The sequence below is a fragment of the Rhyacophila brunnea genome, unplaced genomic scaffold (assembly GCF_057557595.1).
Source record: "Rhyacophila brunnea isolate RB1 unplaced genomic scaffold, BYU_Rbru_1.0 scaffold_1, whole genome shotgun sequence".
NCBI lineage: Eukaryota > Metazoa > Arthropoda > Insecta > Trichoptera > Rhyacophilidae > Rhyacophila > Rhyacophila brunnea.
In genome coordinates, this window is record NW_028232751.1 from 26,412,621 (window position 1) to 26,434,551 (window position 21,931).

At 35.5% G+C, this 21,931-nt stretch overlaps 1 protein-coding gene across 2 annotated transcripts in view; it reads left to right on the forward strand.

Moving 5' to 3' along the window:
- Window positions 1-240: 240 nt before the first annotated feature.
- Window positions 241-21,931, forward strand: part of LOC147079634 (zinc finger Y-chromosomal protein 2-like) — a 28,828-nt gene continuing 7,137 nt past the window's right edge. Inside the window, exons 1-4 of one of the 2 annotated variants that reach the window (XM_085942523.1) lie at window positions 241-566; window positions 5,162-5,412; window positions 7,278-7,344; window positions 19,994-20,103. In XM_085942523.1, the coding sequence (XP_085798649.1) occupies window positions 396-566; window positions 5,162-5,412; window positions 7,278-7,344; window positions 19,994-20,103 (599 nt within the window). In that variant the 5' untranslated portion in view covers window positions 241-395. Of the gene's footprint in view, window positions 571-5,161; window positions 5,413-7,277; window positions 7,345-19,993; window positions 20,104-21,931 lie in introns of both variants that reach the window. The other variant, XM_085942529.1, reaches the window with a different exon arrangement.

The window sequence follows — 21,931 nt, forward strand, 5'->3', positions numbered from 1 at the left end:
GTAGATCTACTGAAATTTTGTTCAGGAAAAGAAGAAATTATGATATTTGTTATGAATAAAAGTCACTTTTTACATGATTTTTAAGACACTTCTGAGATTATGTCAATATACACGCTTTCACTAAACACAATCGTTGAATTTCATACATTTTAGTCATTCTACCGATATTTTGAAGAAATCTACTGAATTTTGAAAATTTTAGTTGGCAGCACTGTCTACGGATCCTAGTCTATGGGTGTTGATTCTGTTCTGTCAGTGATGAATATTTTGTATTGTAATCTAAATTCTTATAATAAATAATTTCTGAATGTTCATTATAATCATTGAATACTCTTCAAATATTTAACAAACGGTTGATTGATAATATAATTAGCAAATTTATATTCATAGTTAACATGTTGTCAATAAAACAAGAAAAAAATCTTGGTGTTTACTTCACCTCAACAGACTTCAAGACAATTTGTAGAACATGTTTGGCTTCCGAAATAGAATTTGTTGATATTTTTACTAACGAAAATAATGAAAAAAGCATCGCTAATCTTCTGTCTTCTTGTGTCGACTTCGAAGTAGGTATCTCATTTTTCTATTTTCTCTATCTGTCTAATCCACCTTAATCTTTTTTCTAGTTCATACCTGTTCGGTTGTGTTAGGCATAGGCGTACCCAGGGGGGGGGGGGGGGGGGGCAAGGTGCCCTGGCACCCTCCAAAAATGAAAATTATCAGAATGATTTTAAACATTGAAATTAAAAGCCAATAAACTATACCTTTGGGCTTAGACAAATAAAAACACGGCAAAAAAATGATTTGTAATAATTCTCCAGCACCCTTTTCAGAAAAATTTCTTAGATTTTAATTTCTAACACAAAAATTTCGAAACACTAATGTCAGGTTTTTTTAGAAACCCAATCCCTAATGGAACTGTCAAAAAATTCTTGGTGCCCACCCGAATTCCGGAGTGGTGTAGGTCATGGCTGGGGAGGGCTGACAGGGCTCTAGTCTGGGGGCCCGGGCTGTCGGGGGCCCGGCGTGTCGGGTTGACCAGATAAGTGAGATAAACACACATCATAAATTAGCTTTAATAGTAAAAAAAGTCGCCTGTGGCGTTATTATACTTTGTGGCCATGAACATTTTGAATTACTTATATAATTGTGCAATATATTTTTTGATTGTTATGTGTCAATACTCGACAGCTCCATTATTAAAGTAGATGTATTAAAAATTGCCAATAATTCGCTGTATAAGTACCCTTAATTTGAACTAGAAACACAATTTGAAAAACGTTAATGTAGTGTTTCACACTGCCTTTAATATTAGCGGTAGGTAGGGGGCCCCCCAAATATCCTAGCCTGAGCGGCAGGATGTGGGGACCGTGGTGTAGATACACCGAGTGCAATAGACAAAAGACAGATAAACGAGAAATTAGGCTGTGAAGAAGAAAAAGAGCCTATAGGACTAATTTACATTCTCCTCCTTGGGCCCCCCCCAATATTAAATCCTGGCCACTGGTGTTAGGGCATTGGTTCATAACCGGTGCACCGCAAAGAAAATGATAAAAGCAGAAAAATCCGAGAAATAGTGAAAACCAAAAAAGTCCTTCGCGAAATTATGAAAGCCGACAAAAGATCTAATGTGATTTCGATTTTCCCGAATTGGAAGAAAAGATTGCATATTACTTTCTTTCCTTAAATATTAAAAAATATGACAGGATACGAAATCCATTTGCTACGATTGATATATTGAGTTGTGAATTTTCGTACCACGAAGATTTAGAATTGGTCACCTTGTCAACGGATCGTACTTCTGAAATAACTATGGAGGAATTTTGGATTTCTGTCCCAAGACGAATATCCAGCTCTCTACATTAGGGCACTGAAAATCTTGTTACATTTTTCAACATCATATTTGTGTGAGCTTGATTTCTCAACAATAACTAATATAAAAACTATAAAACGAGAAAGACTTAGGTACGAATTTAGAAGAAGAACTGGGGGTAGCTATATCAAATTATTAGACCTAATATTTCTGAAATTTGCAAAATGCGACAAGCTCAGGTATCACACTAAGTGATTTTCACATCAAATAAATTCCATTTTCACTTTCATTTTCACGGTAATTTTAGTTACAGTTTTTCCATGTATGTAAATATCATTTCTTTGATTGTTATGTAATCTGTTTAATTTGTAATAAAAGTTATGTCCGCATATTTTTCTTTGTTTGTTTTCTGACCGTTTGATTTTGGTGCACCGCAATTTTTTCTTATGATCGAAAGTGCACCGTGACTTCGAAAAGGTTAAGAACCACTGTGTTAGGGTTTAGTTTGTTTTTAGGACGCAAAAGACCACGCCCACAAAAATGATAAGGAGTACTATTATTTACTGAAAGGATATAGTAATGAATAGTGTCTATGAAACAATGATGAAACATGCTACCATAAGAGGCTCTAGTGTGAATAAAGATGTTTAATAAAACCTTCTATATGGAGCCTAAATCTATGAAATTGAAGCAAAAAAGGACTACTGGTCCAATGATTAAGTTAGCTACAAGTAACTGCATTGCAGATTAATTTCCAGAGATATTCACACTACTGCTATGATATTTATTTTCCAATTTGCAGGACATATAAAAAGACAATCCACCATGATGAATAGAAAAGAGACAAATAATACTACACTTTGGCATTATTATTTAGTTAAAAAATCATGTAAAATTCGTGTAAAACTGTTAATAACTGCACCTGAGTAAATTATCACACTGAGCATGAAAAAAGGCCACTATTACGTATTATAAGGACATCGGAATGGTAACTGTACAATCTTAATATTTGTGGAGTTCACCAACTTAACGGCCCACATGCGCCATGTAGGTCAACATGGAGATTTTATGGTATTTTCAGAGCATAAGCCTGGACATTCCTTAAGGTTTCGGCCACATAGACAGGTGCTTCGCTAGTCCTGAGCTAGATGCTATGCTTGTCTACTAAAAACACTACTGCCACATTGCAGGCTACATGCTTAGGTACAAATTCATTTGATATTTGGGAGCGCTCAAGTCAACAACGATATGTCACTCTCAAAACAAACCAGAAAGCTACTTCTCACAAAGAATTTAAGTTTAAAATTTCGAAAGTCTCAAATTCGAACTTGTTGGATGCATAATGTCAATTCATCCCATGCGTCATTATTCATAACCTCAAAATATACGGTGTTTGACATCTGTAATACTGAAGAAACATCTGCCATCTTGCAAAATCTATAGACAATGGCAAAATCACTAGGTGACCCAAGAAAAATAACCAACACGTTTGTTCGCCGGGAGACTCACGAGGTGACTCATAATCACGTAGCGAGGCGCGAAGCATGGCCATTGCGATAGTATAGTGTGCGTCCATTCGCTAGGATATGTCACCTTGCACGTAGCCACCAAGCAAGGCACCTGCCTATGTGGCCGAAGCCTAAACGTTGTAGATAATCTATTTATATAATTTTGAAGCCTTATTATCCTTTATATTTATTTTAAACTGATGACTGCATAAAGTATTTTTATTACATATATTAATATTCTTTTAAATCTCTCGATCTAATGTTTTAGAATATAGTCATATTTCAGTACATCCATGTGCAGTGGTGTGAAGTTTTTTTTGATCTATTAATTTTTAAACGCATTTATAAAACCATTAGTAAAATTTATGTTATTATATAGTGAAATATTTACGATAAAAATTGATATTTTATTATCTCTGTGATCCCAAATTTGACAAGAATTAGGCATTTTGTTATTAAAAAAAATGGGCACGATAAACACATTTGAAGATAATTCTAAAGATACTGGTTATAAGCTATGTCTTTGACCATTCAAATGTGATAAGACATTCTACGAATAATGATTGTTTTATAATAATTATTGACCTAAGAATAAGGTAGTATTTTTTTGAAACACGCCATTTCTATTGGCATTTCCCAGTGGACATGATCTTACTCCCTACTTCAGTTATCGTTTGTCAATTTATGGCTACGGCCGTATGTTGTAGCTTAACCACTGTCCTAGTGTAGAAGTAAAGTACGAAAGAACGAAAGTGTAAAGAATGAAAGTGTAGAAGAAGATTATTTATCGATTCATCATTGGTCGTAACAATTGGGGCTCTGTCTGTCCGCTATTGGCCTTCATCCACATAAGATCCAGCTGATGCATGAATTAAAGCCCTGAGACCATCATATGCATCATTCTTTCGCTAATTGGGCTCTAGAGCAATTGTCCTCTTGCGTCTTTTGCCAATTGACCTGCTGTTTTATCGCAAAATTGCTTTCAGTGATTAGGTTTATATTTGGCTTAATCGGTTTGCTAATAAGTAAAATTATCAAATATGGAGTGAGATGTGAGATCAACCTGAGACTTCAATATATCCACAAAAATGTACTGTTTGGTGCGGTTTACATGCTGGTGGTGTCATCGGACCTTAACTCTTCAAGAATGAGGCCGGAATCACATTACATTACTCGTTACTGGACCATGATCAATGTTTTTTTTTTTTTTTTTTTTTAAATATGGATGACATTGATCCAGACAAGATGTGGTTTCGACAGGATGGCGCTACGTGCCATACGGCGACTGCAATCATTAACTTATTGAAATCAAAATTTAGCAATAAGTTGATTTCAAGAAATGGACCTGTCAATTGGCCTTTAAGATCGTGTGATTTGACACCTCTGGATTATTTCCTTTGGGGGTACGCGAAGTCACTGGTTTATGCTGATAAACCAGCGACAATTGACACCTTGGAAGTCAACATTGTACATGTTATTTGTGATACATGGCCAGCAGTGCTTGAAAAAGTGGCCTAAAATTAAACTTCCAGAATACGTCCATAATGTCCAAAATCATTTTCAAATGTTAATGCCATGTTTTGAACTTTCGGATAAAAAAAAAAATATGAAAATTCAATTTTCTGTGTGATTTTTCACAATTTTAATTTCTATCGGGCATTGGTTGTTGGGTTCATATTTTCCAATCTCTCGACAAAAATGTGTATAACTACTTTTAACAGTCTATAGAATACATACATTTTTATTGAAAGAGAGGAAAATATGAACCAAAGGACCTTAAAAAACACCCTTTATCTCTCGACTGATAGGAAAGTATTAATTGTGTGTTTTTTTTTTTAAGGTATCTGCACAAGATGGTCTTCCGAAGCAAGTGTGCGTAATTTGTGTCTCTCAATTGCGCGCTTCTTACAGTTTCCGCGAAAAGTCACGTAAAAGCAATGAGTTGCTGTTATGCATGTTAGCTGATTCTGATAATAAAAATCTCATTGTGAAGAAGGAAACAAATGAAATAGTCAATTTGACTGATTATTTTATTAATTTCGAAGAAACCAGAGAGGATGTTAATTTGGAAAAAGTCAAAGTGGAAAAATGGTAATTAATACCATTATTTGAGTAATTTTACTTTATAGTCTATTTCTAAATACTCTTATATATGTCCGCAATTTGATTTTTATGGTAAATGACCTTTTTGTGTTTCAAGTGTAAATCTTTGATTGTAAGTTAGGTTTTTTTTTTCCATTGTGTTGTATTTTCGAATTAGTACAATAAGTATGAGCATTTTTATTAGTCAATAAAGCCTTCTTTTATTAGCTTTAGCGTTTTTTTAAAAACCTCCGTCATTGATACGAGTGATCTACCAAACTGTCCGGAGGTAGCATATAAAACAAAGATTGACCTGACGGTGGCCGACCTCCGTCAGGGAATAGCATGAAAAGAAGATGCATTAATTATATTATACCGGTTTCTATAAGACATTAAGGTTTTAAATATGTTTTTGTATGGATGTAAATCGTGAACATATTTTTCGTTAAATTGTGACCATTATGTGGACTTATCAGTTTTTGGAAACAGACATCTCATAATATAGACGTGTACCTACATTGAAACCAGGATTATATTATATTATTTGGTTTGTTTATATAAAACTCTTTCAACATTATAAATTGATTTGAAGGTGTAATCGTAATGTAAAAATGATATAAACAATAAGTTCGAAAAATATCAGCAACAAGTGAAGTACCTAACGTCCGAGCCAAAACGGAGAATGACAAAAAATACCATGTGCCCACCCTGGCTAAAGTAAAAGATCACCCACCAAGTGTGTTGTGTAAACTTGACCTTGTACACTGCAACCATGTCATGCATCATCATATAGTAATTAGGAGAAGTACTTACAATAGTTATAAAGTTATCGAAGAGAAAATATTGTATCATTGACTTGCCAATTATTTTTAAGATAACACTGGGGGGTATGATCATGGTCCATGTTTCATGCCGGGCTATTTGAACGAGGATTCTTTGAGGTAAAGTCGTTATTAATTAATATAGTTAATTAAATTTCATAGCTTAACGACTGAATCACTGAAAGGTCAGGCGAGCATAATAAAAAGTATCATAAAATAATTCTACGAAAGAGAAATGAAAAATATTAAAAAAAAAAACGGTCAATCGGGATAATAATGGATAATATTTTTGACAGGACTATAATATTTAAGCAATTTGATGAATCCATTGTGTTCTAGCTCTATTAAAAAAACACAAACTACAATTTTTACTGCAACCAAATCTAAATGTACGAAAAATAAAGCCATCCTCGCAAAAAAGACAAGTCAATGAAAAACTCGTGTCATCTATCGCAAAGCAAAAACCATCCTCCCATCTTAAATACTTACTGCAGAAAGTATTCAGGCACCCTATTTATTTATTGTATTTTTATATTAAAGTTGACCACAATGTGGTTAGGACACCAATTTTATAGTGAGACAGCTGGCTCCACTAGTACAACGCCTTGCAAGTAAAGGTTTATGTACTGTGACACATGCTAGTTAACAATATAATTAAAGGTATAATTTACTATTGACAAAAAAAAAAAATTCCCTCTAATGGTATTAATATATTTTGATTTGAAATGTTGATTTCTAGGCTGAGTAAAGACAGGGTATCATAATGGCATATTAAATATCTTTCCTACTAAGTACAAATTGATCTAGTTTTAGCTCCCAAATATACAAATAAAACATTCCCAACCTTTACACGACATATGGCCCCTTAAACTATGCAGCCATCCGCTAGAGTGCTAGACAGATAATGGTCAGAATACAATAATTTATTGTTCATAAGCGTAAATTATTTATACTGCTGCTTATGGTTTTATTTTGAATAAGTGAGAGCCTTATTAATAGTACAATTAGATTATATCTGTCATCATCTTAATGCCTCTAAATTTTCCTTTTCAGGGAAAGTGATGCTGGCCACTTGAGTGAGAATAGTTCCACTTGTGATTCTTTGATAAAGACTGGCAAGGTATTGATTTTTTTTATTTGAAAGTATGCATGAATGTATCCCCATTTTGTTGCAATTAGTTTTTAATATTCGTATTAACCCTGTCAAAACTAGTAGATTTGACTATATTTGGTTCTATTATTGGCGGCATTATTTGAGTATCACTATGATAATCGCTGCATAATTGCGACCTTTTAACTCAAAGATTTATTGATTTCACTCAAACAGCAACTTTACAAAACTCTTGCTTAACATATCATAATATAATCTCTTTGCCCATATGCCGGTTAAAATCAAGAGTGGTCTTCCGGATGGCAGAATAAAACCTGGTTCAAAAGAATGATGAGCCTGGACAAGTCTAGTGCCGTAAATGGCAGGCATTTGATTTGAGGAACTGGTAGAGTTCCCAGTACCCAACTTCATTACAAATACATTGTGAGCCCTAAACTGTATATCGTAACTGTTCTGGCAGAAGACACTAATTCGAAAAAATTACATATTGAGTTTGTACCAAAATGTTCCTTATTTCAAACTTTACCGTCTGGAAACCTTCTTAATAAATAAACAGTCTTTATTTTAAAGTCATCCTTTTTACGATTACTTAATAAACTCACATGATAGACCATTATTTCAAACATTTTAACAACTTCAAAGTCAAATTACTCAAAGCTAGTATTCTCCAGTTAGTGTGTTCTGCCAGAACAGAGACGATATATTACAGACGTACCAGGATACGGATTTACCAGTACTCTATTTGCATGCAGGAGTAGGGCCCAGGTGTGACAAGGAGCCCCCAAATTAAAAAAATTATAGCAAGTGCTTGGTAACATGATTTGAAAACCATGAAAATGCAGTTCTTACAATATAGGACCCTTTATGACAAGTAATGGGTATAGTGAATAAATGCAACTAAAATTATTTTACATGTAGTCGGTGTTTTGTAAAAAGGGCGAATCAACCAAAATGCTATTTTACAGGAGGAGGATTTTTACCTTTTGATATTTATTTGTTTATTACCTGTAGATGATTATAAATATGTAACAAGTTTATAATAAAGCTTAGAAAGAATACTGTCATTATAATAGGTATTATTATATAATATTTTAAAAGGCCTAATATGTCACATTTGCTTTTTATTTTGTAATTTTAATTAATTTAATTTTAGTCGATTATCGTGTTTAAGTACTTTTCTGTGGAGATACAAATTTGCCATTTTTACACAACAAAGCTAGTGGGGTACATATTGTATTTTCATTAAAATCTCGATCTCGCCAAAATGGTTGATTTGCCCTTTTTACAAAACACCGACGATGTATTAACTGCTTCTATGCCTTCAGCGAGTTATCTCGCTCTATGAGGCCGTGATCGACAGGCCACACATACAAATTTCGGGAGTTATCTCGTCCGACTTTAAACTCAAATTATTAGCCAATGTTGATTGATTTGCATAATTTAAAAAATTAAACATACATTGATATCTGTTTGAATAATCATGAAATACTAGCCACAAATTATCGGCGTTTCAGCAGTTGTAGTAAGAGCTTCAGTCCATTGATTCATCGTGTGTTGTTAAAAATCTGCAGCCTGTAAAATACTGCTATAGTAATATTGTGAGGCATAGAAAAGGTTAATAAAAATGCATTCATTGTCTTTAACAGAGTTTATAGATAATCTTAATTATGACATAATAGAAGATCATGCACATAATTAAATGTAAAAAGATTATTAAACGCATTTACTTGGTAGAATTGAATTTTAGGAAATGAGAATAATATATATTAAATTCTACGGTTTGTTTTATTGGCCAATAGCTATTTCAGTTGTAACACCATTATCAAGACTGCAAAAATATATGACTTACCTGGAAACTCTTAGAAAGAGATGGGTTCATTTCTCCCCCTCACCTCAGGACCATTTAAGAATAATACATAGGTATTATTGTGTGTTGTTGCCACCACTAGGCTTGTCTTTAGCATCTATGTCCTGCCTATGCCCTTCCTGTGGGGCTTTCTCCCATCTACCAAGCTAATAAAAATGTTGAACATACATAACTTGAAAACACCTCAGATACCTATATATACCCACTAGAAAAAATTATATTTGAAAAACATACGATGCTCGACGGGATTTCAACCCGTATAACGACTGGTATCGCACTAACTGTGCATTAACCAATTATGCTACGAGCCTCCTATCTAATTACGGCAATTTAAACTAGTAGGTCATACATGAAATGCTTATATGGGTACCTATATATCGATCATCCAGTTCATTTGTCAGACAACTCCAAAAAATGAAATTTGTTCAATATAATATGGAATGTTACATTCTCAAAATCTTGTGAATTATTTGTTGAATAAAAAAAAAGTTTATTAAAATTGTGCTGCATGATTTTAAGCTCTACCGGTATCCTAACATATCTATTTATTGACAATGTAATTTTGCATTGGTGACTGACTGATTTTGTTTCTGTGGATATTTCTATATTGTAATCTACACCCTGCGACATGGCCCCCACATCCTGAAGCGGGGCCCCCAGGCCAAGATCGTTGGCGGGCCCCCCTACCTTTAGGTAAACAGCAGTGTGATGCTTTACAGCCATTCCCAATTGTTGTTCCGCGAGGTAAAATTAGTAAGAGTATTCAGCGTATTGTTGAGTAGGTACCTGTACCTGTACCTGCCTACATCTATTCCAAATATTTAATATCAACAAATTGTAATCAAAAATTGTATTGCACAACCATATTATATTTTTAACTTTTAATAATCCCGAAGAAAACTTGCACTGCAGGCGACTTTTTTATTATTATTAGAGCAAATTTTTGATGCATTTATACAGTTTAGTACGCGGTTCAATATAATAGTACAAATACTATAATAATTATACAGTTGGCAACACTGCACCAGACCAGTGTTGCTATCATTTTATGACACAAATTATAGTACATGGTCCCAAAAATTATAGTATTTAGTGCAAAAATAAAATAGCAGGTACCTACTCATTATTTTCGGTTGAAAATATACTTATAGGTTTTTTATCTGTCATAAAAAAGTAAGAAACGGATTCCGAGTTTTTTTTTTTTTACACGCGAATCTGAAATACTCTTTCGCTTCAAGGACTGTTTTTCCTAACCTAACAACTTATTTTCTCGGTTCGACAAATTTTCCTCTATTATGAAATTATAATACTTCGCACCAAATTATGATTCGAAAATTTTGGTTTTTTTATTGTAGAAATGAAATCTTTGAGAAGAAAAAAACTTATCCCATATTCTAAAGTATAGTATTTTGGGCGTCCTATACCATGTTTATATCGGACATTGTACCTACGCGCACCAAAATTATATTCTATTATAATTATAGAATTTTAATTTTACTACAGTTAGCTACACTGCCAGACATGTCAGACTTCCCGACCGACGGGATATAAGAAAAATTATTAATATAATGTACCCTTTGTTCAGTAAATTTTTTTTTTCGGCATTCATTATCTGAAATGCGGTTAATTATCAAAACAAACACCTACAATGCCGACAAATATGTCATCTCATAAATACCGCCCAAAAAGTAATCGCTTTTTGTCGCCTTTTGCGTTTTTATTGTTTTTGCAATTTGAGCTTTAAATCAAACGCAATTGATTTACTTATTAATGTATTGTATTATATTTCGGAATAAAAGTGCGTATGGCGATAAAGATTGTCAATGACAAGAGCCGAAATAAGTCGGATGATGAAAGGAATAATTGTTAGTTGCATAACAAAATAAAGTTAAATATTTTATGAAGTTTCTTTTTGTTTTCTGTTCATATCATTTTTAGCTGGTCGCTACACCGGGCCCCCAGGCTAGAGCCTTATCAGCCCCCACCCCCCCTTGTGGGGGCCATGCCCTGCGACCATACGTCCAAATGAATGAATTATAGTTACAAAAGTATGCATCTCGAACAGCTTTGTTTATAATCATCGTTAACTGTACTTATCTTATTAAGCTTTATTTATATCTATATAATATACTAATTGGTTGTGCAGTTTATTGATTTTAATGTATATTTTTTTGCAGTGTTTTAAATTGTGATCTCAACAGGGTTTGTTTTGTATATACTATGTCAACAAAGATAGCGAAATTTCTGCTGGTTTTCATATTCGTGTATTGTGGTTGAGTAGGTATTGCAATTGCGGGTTTTTATGATTAGTGTGTATTATATTTTATGGCGCGATAGTATATATTTTTTATGTTTTCGATGATTATTTATCTTATACATTGTAAGTAAAATACGTTGTAAGTAAAAAAACTCATTGTCTTTGTGGAATATTATTATATAAACCTAATTTGGCAATACTGACTGTCTTGTGACTGCCAGAGTATATGCTGTATAAACAAGACTTCTTACTGGGAAATTATTTAAACCCTTCTTAATATAAATAAATTTTATATTGCATTAAATTGTCAGTAACAGACTAAGTTTATTATGTAATATAAAATTTTGTGATAATATATATATATTGCATCATATATTTATCACCAACATTGTCTTGTTTGTATCAACAACGTTGTCATGTTCAAAGGATATAATAATCCGTAAGTAAATGTATCATCTTTTTTATAGAATATCGTGACATCTACTGCCAAATTCGCATTCACTAGAATTTAAAGTTTTTTCAATATTAGCCTTTAATAATATCCCTTCAAATGCTGGGAGGAATTAGAATGGTAGTACGTAGCAGGTTAATTTAAAGAATCTCTATGAAAAAATAAAACCTAAAAATCATCAAGTATTTATAAATATATTATTGAAAGTATATCATAAAGACTTGTATAATATATCGGTTAAGAATGTCACCATGATTACAAGGGATGGCAGTATATAGTGTACAATATATTAGTATTAGTGCAGTGAGTGTAAAGCTTAGCTTATACACTCTCATTTTATATGGCTGGCCTTGCATGCACGGATTTGTAGAGCACGTAAACGCGCGTGTGGCATACATACGAATAATTAAAAATTAGATCAATATTTAAAAATGTTTTTTCTACACCATTTAATCTACCTATGTATGATACCCATAGCCAATTTATTTCCAAAAGTCACTCTTCGGCACTGGTTAATAGTCGCCGTCTTTAAATATGCTGATGTGCAGCATATTAATTTTTCTATTGTTACCAATTCACCAACATTAAAATTGCTGTGGAATCGCCCTTAAAGTGTACGAAAATTTCATATTATGCCTTCTAGTTGTAGTCAAAATTCTTTGATCTGCTTATTCATTCGAGTGAAAATGCAAAATATGATAATTTAAGAGTCTGAAAAAATTGATGGGTGTCTAATTTTTCTTCAGTGTATTGCAAAAACTTTAAAATTTGAAAAGTGTGCCATGACGTGAAAATCACAAAAAAATTTTCACATAAAAATTTCACATTTCAGGACAATTATTATTATTATTGTGTAAGGAGTTTAGTCAGCCGCCTAGTTAATGGCTGTGCATACACGCTAACTAGTCAGTCGCCTCGTTAAATGGTTCAATGTACAATAATTGACAATGGTCTGTTTTTTCACTGGGAGCGAGTGTTGCTAACTGCACTTTAATTATTGTACAATACCTACTATAATTTCGTTTCCGCAAAAAATGTAAAATACTATAATTTTACGTGAAATATCCCAAAATACTATAATTTTGAAGAACTCAAAATGAAAAATGTTCATGTACTATTGCTTTTTCAGAAATACTATATTTTATATACCTTTGAACTATAATCAGCATAGTAAAAGATGGTAACAGTGCTGGGAGCTATAGCTACATCTGTAAAATGATGTCAATGCTTTGGTTTCAGTACAAGTCGAATGTGTGTCATGTTTGAATTGGCCAATGTATGTATCATACCTCTATGGTACCATCCATTTATAATCAATTCATATTTCAAGGTATATTTGACAAGGACGGAATTGGCTTGAGGTATCAGTTGCGAAAGTATTTTTTGAGTCTTCAATACTATATCACGAACAATCTAGACATTTTCAATTGATCCAGTCTGAGGCGTTATAGCAATATCATCCGTATATACAAACTTTTTGCCTTAGCCGTCAGCGTTGTATATCGTCGTCATACAAGTTAAAGTGTCCAACTGCACTTTTCGTAAAAATGCACTAAATGACTATGACATCTTATTAACGTTGCGATTGTTTGAAAAAAATGCCCAGCTGATTTACAGCCCGGAAACATACTAACCCGAGTTTGTCAAAATGACTATGTGCTTAGACACATTTTTTTACATGGAAAAATTGACCAAGTGACAATGTTACAGGGAACGTTTAACACAGTGGTCGGCAAACCGCGGCTCGCGAGCCGTATGTGGCTCTTTGGCTTCTTGAGTGTGGCTCTGTGGCTCTGCCACAACCACGTACGGGCTAAAATAGTGAGAGATAGAACAATCAAAATGTCTTCGAGTATAACTAATCAGCAAGTCGAAGATCTTAAATTGAACGTAGTTATGCAGAATGTAGCCAGTCCACAATAATGTCGAGCTGAAATAATGGCACTTTAGCAACAACATGATATTAAAAATGTATGTAAAATTGTAAATAGTATTTTATTTCAAGAATAATTTTTTTGCGGCTTGGCTATTTTCAGCAGAACGTAGAGAAAACATTCTCGCATCTGATCTATATCATGTCTCATTTTTTTATTTTTTGTGGACTGGCTACTTTCTGCATAAGTATGTCTAATTGGTTTCAGCTTTATCAATAGCAGTTGACGAGTCTTGTGACATAAATGATACAGCACAAGTTTCACATTTTGTACGATTTATTTCATTTACAGGTCCAAAAAAAAACTTGTAGGATTATTGCCACTCAAAGGTCAAACACGTGGAGAGGATATTGCAAATAAATTGAGTGCAAGGGAAAACATCATATTCCACTCGATAAAATTGTGTCATTTTCAACAGACGGGGCAAAAGTATGACCGGCGTAAGAAAAGGGGTTGTTGCTATTTTGAAAGAAAAAAATAATCACAATATACTTGCTTACCATTGTATCATTCCTCAAGAAGAGATTTGTGCGCATTTTTGCACATTTACAGAATAAATTTGGAAAGTTATGGAATTGGTGATTAAGATTATCAACTCCATTATAGATAAAGCTTATGGATAAAGAATTGTGGAGCTCTAAATTTGAACGTCTCTGTGCTGATATGGACATATTAGAGAAAAACAAATGTGAACATGGTTGAAAGCACAAGTAGTCTGCTTTGAAAAACCTGGAGAAGGAAGACATGATGATTTTTAACACCTGGAATAGTATTCCTGACTCATATGATCAGTTGAAAAAACTCCGGTTCTACATGTTCATGCGAACAATCTTTTTCAAGCATGAACCTTATGAAGAGTAAATTGAGAAGTCGTCTTATTGATGAGAACTTGGAATCGTGCCTACAATTAAAAACAACAACATACAAACCTGACTTACCCAAACTTTTCAAGGAGATGCAAGGCCATTGTTCACATTAAGTGTTTGTCAGTCTTTGTCATGATTTAATTTTATGTATATCTACCTTACTTGCAATTTAATTTTTATCAATAAATAAGATCATTATTAAGAATGATATCAAGTTAATAGTGTACCTACATATAGAGTGAGTTTAAGAAATTTGGCTCTCAAAAGAAATCTCAATCGTTGTACTGTTGATATTTGGCTCTGTTGACTAAAGAGCTTGCCGACCACTGGTTTAACGTATCAGTTTTTGTCTCGCAATAAAGTTACAAAATTCCAGGTACCAGAACTGAACCTTTATGGAGACCATTCTTTAAATAAAAAAAATTAAGCATAGTAGAACTTGGAAATATCCACCTGAGGAAACTTCTATTAAAAAAGATGTATATTCTATGTATAAACATGAAAATTCTATTGATAACAGAAATATTCAGAAACCGATCAGTAAATAAGTTGTTAATCATAGTGTGAATTCATTTATTGTATAAATATTAATATAATCCTATAGTTTATTAAGATTTATCATCTTTCTTTGAAGATCGTTATCTGTTTCTTGTATAATTCCTATAATAATACTCTAAAACCTCTTGGATAGTACACTAATTTCTTATTTTCCCTTTGGATGCTACGCAACGATATATTATTGTTTTTTATAATGGCCAGAAATGCTAACAACGATCGTCATTTTGCTTTTGATGCTTATAATGTCAAGTTAATTTGGGAACATACTACTGCATCAGTGGTATGAATTTTTTTTTATCTATTTAGTTTTTTTTGTGTAATATAACCCGATTGACAAATGTTTTGTGACTGGGTAGGTTTAGAAATTATAACTATTGTATTTTTTTCATCGCATCAGCATTTTTATAATAAAAACATTAATTCCAAATATTCAGTTTACAATATAAACAAATTTCATTTTTAATTTGTTTACAGTCAAATTCTTGGTGGAAGGAAAATGTTTTATTTAATAAAACATGATGAAATAAAAATCATTGCAATATTTTAAATGTTCCAATAAATAAACTATGAAGACCTTTTTCACAAATCATGCATATTGTATGCGATTTTTTAATGAGACCACCATGCAAACCTTTTGTTTTCGGCCGGGTAGTTTCCTAATTCCACTACTTTGTATTATCTCTCGTGTGGGATAACCGATTGTTTCCAATTCTTCTTCTTCTTTCACCCTGTCACGACCCAGCATTGGGGTATAGGGCAAGCACAAGTTTGCGCCACTTCCCTCGATCCATCGCCAACTCTTGCGCCTTCCGCCATTCCAGACCTGCAGCGCATAGATCGCTTCTGTAGCACCGCTACATGGTAAGGGAGGGCCGGCCACGATAGTTTCCAATAGCTGGTAAGAATCAAAACTGCATGCGCGGAACGTGCGTTTCGCTCGCTCTCGCGATCACCCGTATGATAGGGCAAGAAAGAGATATGTCAATTACTTTTAACAGTACATACAGTGTGGAATATCTAATTGTCTCATTATCTATTCAAAATGATCAATTAATATGAAATGTGTTTTCATAATATTCCGATTTCGCAGAATCAATTAGAGTGGTAAGCAATGTTCCCTGTAAGGTGTGCGCGTATGTGCGCGCACACCTACCAAAATGTGTCCGCACACATATTTTCATCTCCCGCACAGTCCTCACACAAAATTTTTGTAAAAGAAAGTTTCCTTTGCAGATTTTAGTTTTGCTCGAATGCACGAAACCATCACATGCATAATTCTTCAAAATGTCAAAAAGGATAGGATGTGATATTTCAAGTAAAAGAGAGATCCACATTCATAATAATGTATCTAAATACACAGATATTCCCGAAAACTGGCGAATTAAAAATTATGCATTCAAATTTGTCGAATGCAATAATGCAGTCATTAAAAAAGAATTTTTTAAGAACATTAAAAAAGAAATATAGATATGGGATAAATTAATAGATTATTTTTCGAATGTTATATCATAATATAAAATCATTGAAATTGATAAATATCTTAAAATGTAAGTTTTAATGAAAAATTGTATGTGTATATTCGTGGGAGGGGGAAAGTTATTGATTACTTTGATTTGTCGACAATAAATATTGGTAGCAATCCTCGCCCAGATTTGTTGATTTTTTTAACACCTTGACTTTGATTTATGGACTCCCGAAATTTCTCCAATTTGAATCAAACATAATTTTAATGAAATTGACATAATCAGAAATGTATCTTTTTCAAAATCATGTTTTCTATCAGAAATGAAATCTTTGCAGGATTATTAGAAGATTATCATTGTTTCTGATATAATTACTAATTAATTACGTGCCTCCTTCAAGACGCCTGGTAGCTCCTTGACCGTCTTTCAGTGCTACGCCCCCACTGAGGATGCCGACGCGCAGACAAAGGATGCTTTTTACGATTCTCTCCACGCGGCAGTCTCCGCCATCCCCCGAAGAGACCGCGTGATTGTAATGGGGGATTATAATGCGAGAGTAGGAGCAGACCCGGTGCTTGGCCCCACGGTGATGGGACGACACGGCCTCGGTGACCCCAACGATAATGGTGAGCGGCTCGTAGAATTCGCCACTCTGAACGAGCTTGCAATCGGAGGCACTGTTTTTCCCCACAAAGACATTCACAAATATACGTGGACGTCTCCTGATGGACGCACGAGGACGCAGATTGACCACTTCTTATACAGCTTGAAGCACCGAAAGGAACTTCTCGACGTGCGTACTTACAGAGGCGCCGATATCCATAGCGATCATGAGTTACTTATTGGAAACATCCGAGTAAAACTCAGTCGCCAGGCGAGGCCTCCAAAGTGCGAACGAATTGACGTTGAGAAGCTCCGACGCCGAAGAATTCGGACCGACTTAGAAACTGCTGTACGAGATAGTGTAGATCGTATCTACGAGCGGCACAAATCTGAATCCGACCTCATTGAGGCGGACTGGAGCCTCATAAAGAGTGCGATTGTGTCGTCGGCTCGTACCGTCCTTGGTACCAGAAGGAGTGAGCAGCCAAAGTGGATGTCTGACGAAACGTGGGTTGAAATTGGTGAACGAGCCAGGCTGAAAGCCCTGAGAGACGAGGAGAGAGACCCCGACCGAACCGAGGACCGCCGGACTGACTACCAGACCCAAGACAGGGTAGTCAAACGATCCGTGCGGTTGGACAAGCGCAATTTTATGAACCGGCAAATTGAAGCGGCAGAGGAGGCAGCAAGCAGAAATGACACCAGGAAACTCTTCCGAATCACCCGTGAAGTCTGCGGCAGGCGACCACCGACTCCCGGAGCCATTCGTGGTCCCAGTGGAGCAATAGAGTCTGACGCAGAATGCGTCAAGAAGATTTGGAAGAATCATTTCTGCGGAGTGCTGAACCGCCCACCCCCCTTGGATCCCTTTGACATATCTGCGGAAGCTTTACTTTTGGACATTCCCCGAGCGACCGACATTTCCGATTGCCCGCCCACGCACACCGAGATAAAATCGGCTGTGAAAAGGCTCAAGAACGGAAAGGCACCGGGGGGAGACGGGATTCATCCTGAATTCCTCAAGTACAGCTTGAGCGCAATCCTGCACCCTATGTTTCATCTGATGACAAAGGTGTGGGAAGAAGAGCGCTGCCCAAGGGACTGGGTGAACGGTGAAATCATCACACTTCTTAAAAAAGGTGACCCTCTAAGCTGCGACAATTACCGAGGCATTACGCTACTCAGTGTTCCGGGAAAGATTTTGGCAAACATCATTTTGATGAGAATAAGGGACCCAATAATGCACGTCCTCAGGAAAAACCAAGCCGGGTTTCTACCTGGTCGAGCGTGTGCAGACCAAATCCACAACCTTCGATGTCTTCTCCAGCAGAGCCATGAGTTGAACAGTCCGATGGCCTGCTGTTTTGTGGATTATGAGAAGGCTTTCGACAGTCCGCACCGCCCCTCCCTCTGGATGATACTGGGAGCATACGGGATCCCTCCCAAGATCATTGCCATAATCAAAAGCCTGCACGAGAATAGCGAATGCTGTGTCAGAATTGGAGACACTGTCACGGAATGGTTCGGGGTCACGACCGGAGTCAGACAGGGTTGTGTCCTTGCACCGTTTCTCTTTATCATTCTCTTTGACTTCATACTACGGAAGTCCATACCACCCGACCGAGGCATACCTGTTACCCCCACGGTGAAGCTATGCGACCTGGAATACGCCGATGATGCTGTCCTATTCGACAACTCAATCGAGGGCATTCAAGAGACAATCGACAGGTTGCATAACAACTCCTCTCGCGTTGGTTTGAAAATCAACGCGAAGAAAACCAACGTCTTGTGCAATAGCACCTGTCCTGATCCAGATTTCCCTCTGATTAGCGATGGACAGAGCATCGAGAGCGTCGACAGCTTCAAGTACCTGGGGGTACACATCACGGGAGATGGCATTTTGCAGAAAGAGCTCGCTATCCGAATGGGAATGGCTGGAGCAACATTCAACTCGATGCGAAATGTCTGGGACTCACGATTGTACTCGGTCAAAACCAAATGCCGCCTATTCGACGCTTGCATTCTGACGGTGCTGCTTTACGGTAGCGAATCATGGCACCTTACGAAGGCTCAGAGCAACCGTATACTGAGCTTCGAAAACAGATGTTTGCGACGAATACTGGGTGTGCGGTGGTATGACTTTATGAGCAACGAGGAGATAAGAGAACGTACCAAGCAGCCTCTCATCACGCTGAAAGTGAAGAGGCGACGTTGGACCTGGCTCGGCCACGTGCTGCGGATGCCAGAAGAGAACTTTAACCTGGCTTGCCTGTTCTTCAAGCCGACCGGATTCCGGCGTCCTGGAAGGCCGCTAAATACAATCTACAGAGTGTATACGGCGGAGCTACGGGATGCTGGTTTGACCTGGAACGAAGCAAGAAGACTGGCGAGCGACAGGGATTCTTGGAGGCGCCGCGTGGTGTCCATATGCTCCAGTTAAGGGGCGGATATGGGCAAAGAAGAAGAAGAAAGTAAGCATTTGCAGGTTTTACTGATGGTAGTGATAGTGATGTTCCATCTAAGTGAAAATGTAGAACTATCGATAGAAGTGGTGTTTACTCATGAAATTCAGTGTTATTAAAAATTTATTAAGGTAACAATATGAGCGATGAATAAACATTGATATTGAGTTTAATATACTTTTTTTTTGTTTTTCAAGGCTGTGACAATTGACTGCAATATATGCCAAGAGACCTTTTCTTCCAAGGAATTGCTACGGGCTCATAAATGTAAACATTATCTAAATGCTTGTGGTAAATGCAAAAAAAGGTGAGGTTTGACAATTTTTTAGTTTATTTTAGTATCACAACATGAAAATACATCGGAAACCTATTACAAAAAATCCAAAAAAAAAATTAGACCGAGAGAAATTCAAACTCACCACAAAGTTAGTACGTAGCCAAGTTTTGGTCGAATTTAAAACACCTCAGATAGCAGAATTAACAATAATTGTTCATAATAATGATACATGGATTGGATAAATGGATAAGCGCCACACCTGTATAGTGAAAGATGTGAATTTGAGACTTTCACCGTTGTTTTTTATCATAATGAATTCTTGGGTTTCCACCGCGCGTACTTCTTTCTTCCTTATTATCAACATCAATGAAGGTCCGGAATATTTTAAGACCAGTTAAAGACTCGCAACCTTTGGACTCAGCAGGTATATACCACATTAACCATCTCGGATGCCTGAAGAGGTATATAAGCCAAATTTCTCGAATGGTGAAAATGCGTGCGAGTGAACATAAGAGGGTATATCGACTTAAACACTACACAATGTCAACAATTGCCGAGCACTCGATGGACACGGCACAAATTTGACTTTGAAACTATGATACTGGGTCGGAATAAGAGATTACGGAATAATCTCACGATTGGTAAAGGAGGCCATCGAAATCCATAAGATAGGGAAAGAAGGAAGAAGTACACACGGTGGAAACCCAAGAATCTATTACGATGTGAATTCAAATCCCAATCATTTCAAATTTTTTTCAGAATTTTTCTAACACGTATGTTTCTTAAGGTTTTAAAAATACATATTTTCATTTTCAATAAAAAGAATCTTAAATTCTGAAATCTTATTAATTCTGAATTCTTTAATAAAATAAAATATAATTATCACAACCTGGTTCTTAGAAACAGTACAAAATCAGCTAAAGTCTGGTATCCTCTCCCGTCATACAAAAATTCTGATGAACAAGACATTGATCCAACCAGTACTGACCGGGGTCGGAATGTTAGATCCTCGGCAAGACCAATGAGTGTGTGGCGAGGGGTGGAGGTAGGTTGTTAAATTTATTAAACCCTGCCTAAACCAATTATAATAGTTAAGGTACGCTATGGGCGATCCGTCAAAAATAGTGCTAACCTTTTCAGTCGTACTTACTTTTGTTTTCGTTGAATTAGGAATATCTATCGTCATTGAAACATGAAAATTGGAAATAACTCCAAAAACGCTACTTTACAGGAGAGACAAAAAACATTATGGTTCTATATACAAATATAAGGTTATGGAGTTGAATCATCCATGATTTAACAATGTTACAATTATTTTGGAATTACATCATTTGCAAGAGGGGTAGATATTAACAACGGCTACTAGATGGCATTCAAAGTCAATTTTCGATTAAAATGGAGTCAAGTACACATTTTTCTAGTTTCAACAATGATATTACAGATAGCATTAGTTAGGTTTTTAAAACTCGTTAAGCTCTGTCTAAGCCAAACCATAATAGATAAAAAATATTATTCTATCTATAAAGTATCTAAAATTATATATGATTTAATGGCATAATTTTAGATATTTTATAGATCGATGAATATTTTTTGACTATTATCTATTATTGTTTGGTTGCATAGGTTAAATCGAATTTAAAAAACTAACCAACACTTTTTTCAATTTATAGTCTTAGTTCAATAAAAACAAATACGTATGGCTAACAAAGTTTAGTGTCCACTATTTATGTCTGGTCTCCACAGCATACCACCCTTCGTCACTGATGTGTGCTTGATGTATTCGAGAGAAAAGTTCTGCGTAGGATATATGAGCCCGTACTAGAAGGATAAGAATGGCGTTTACAACATAACCTGGAGC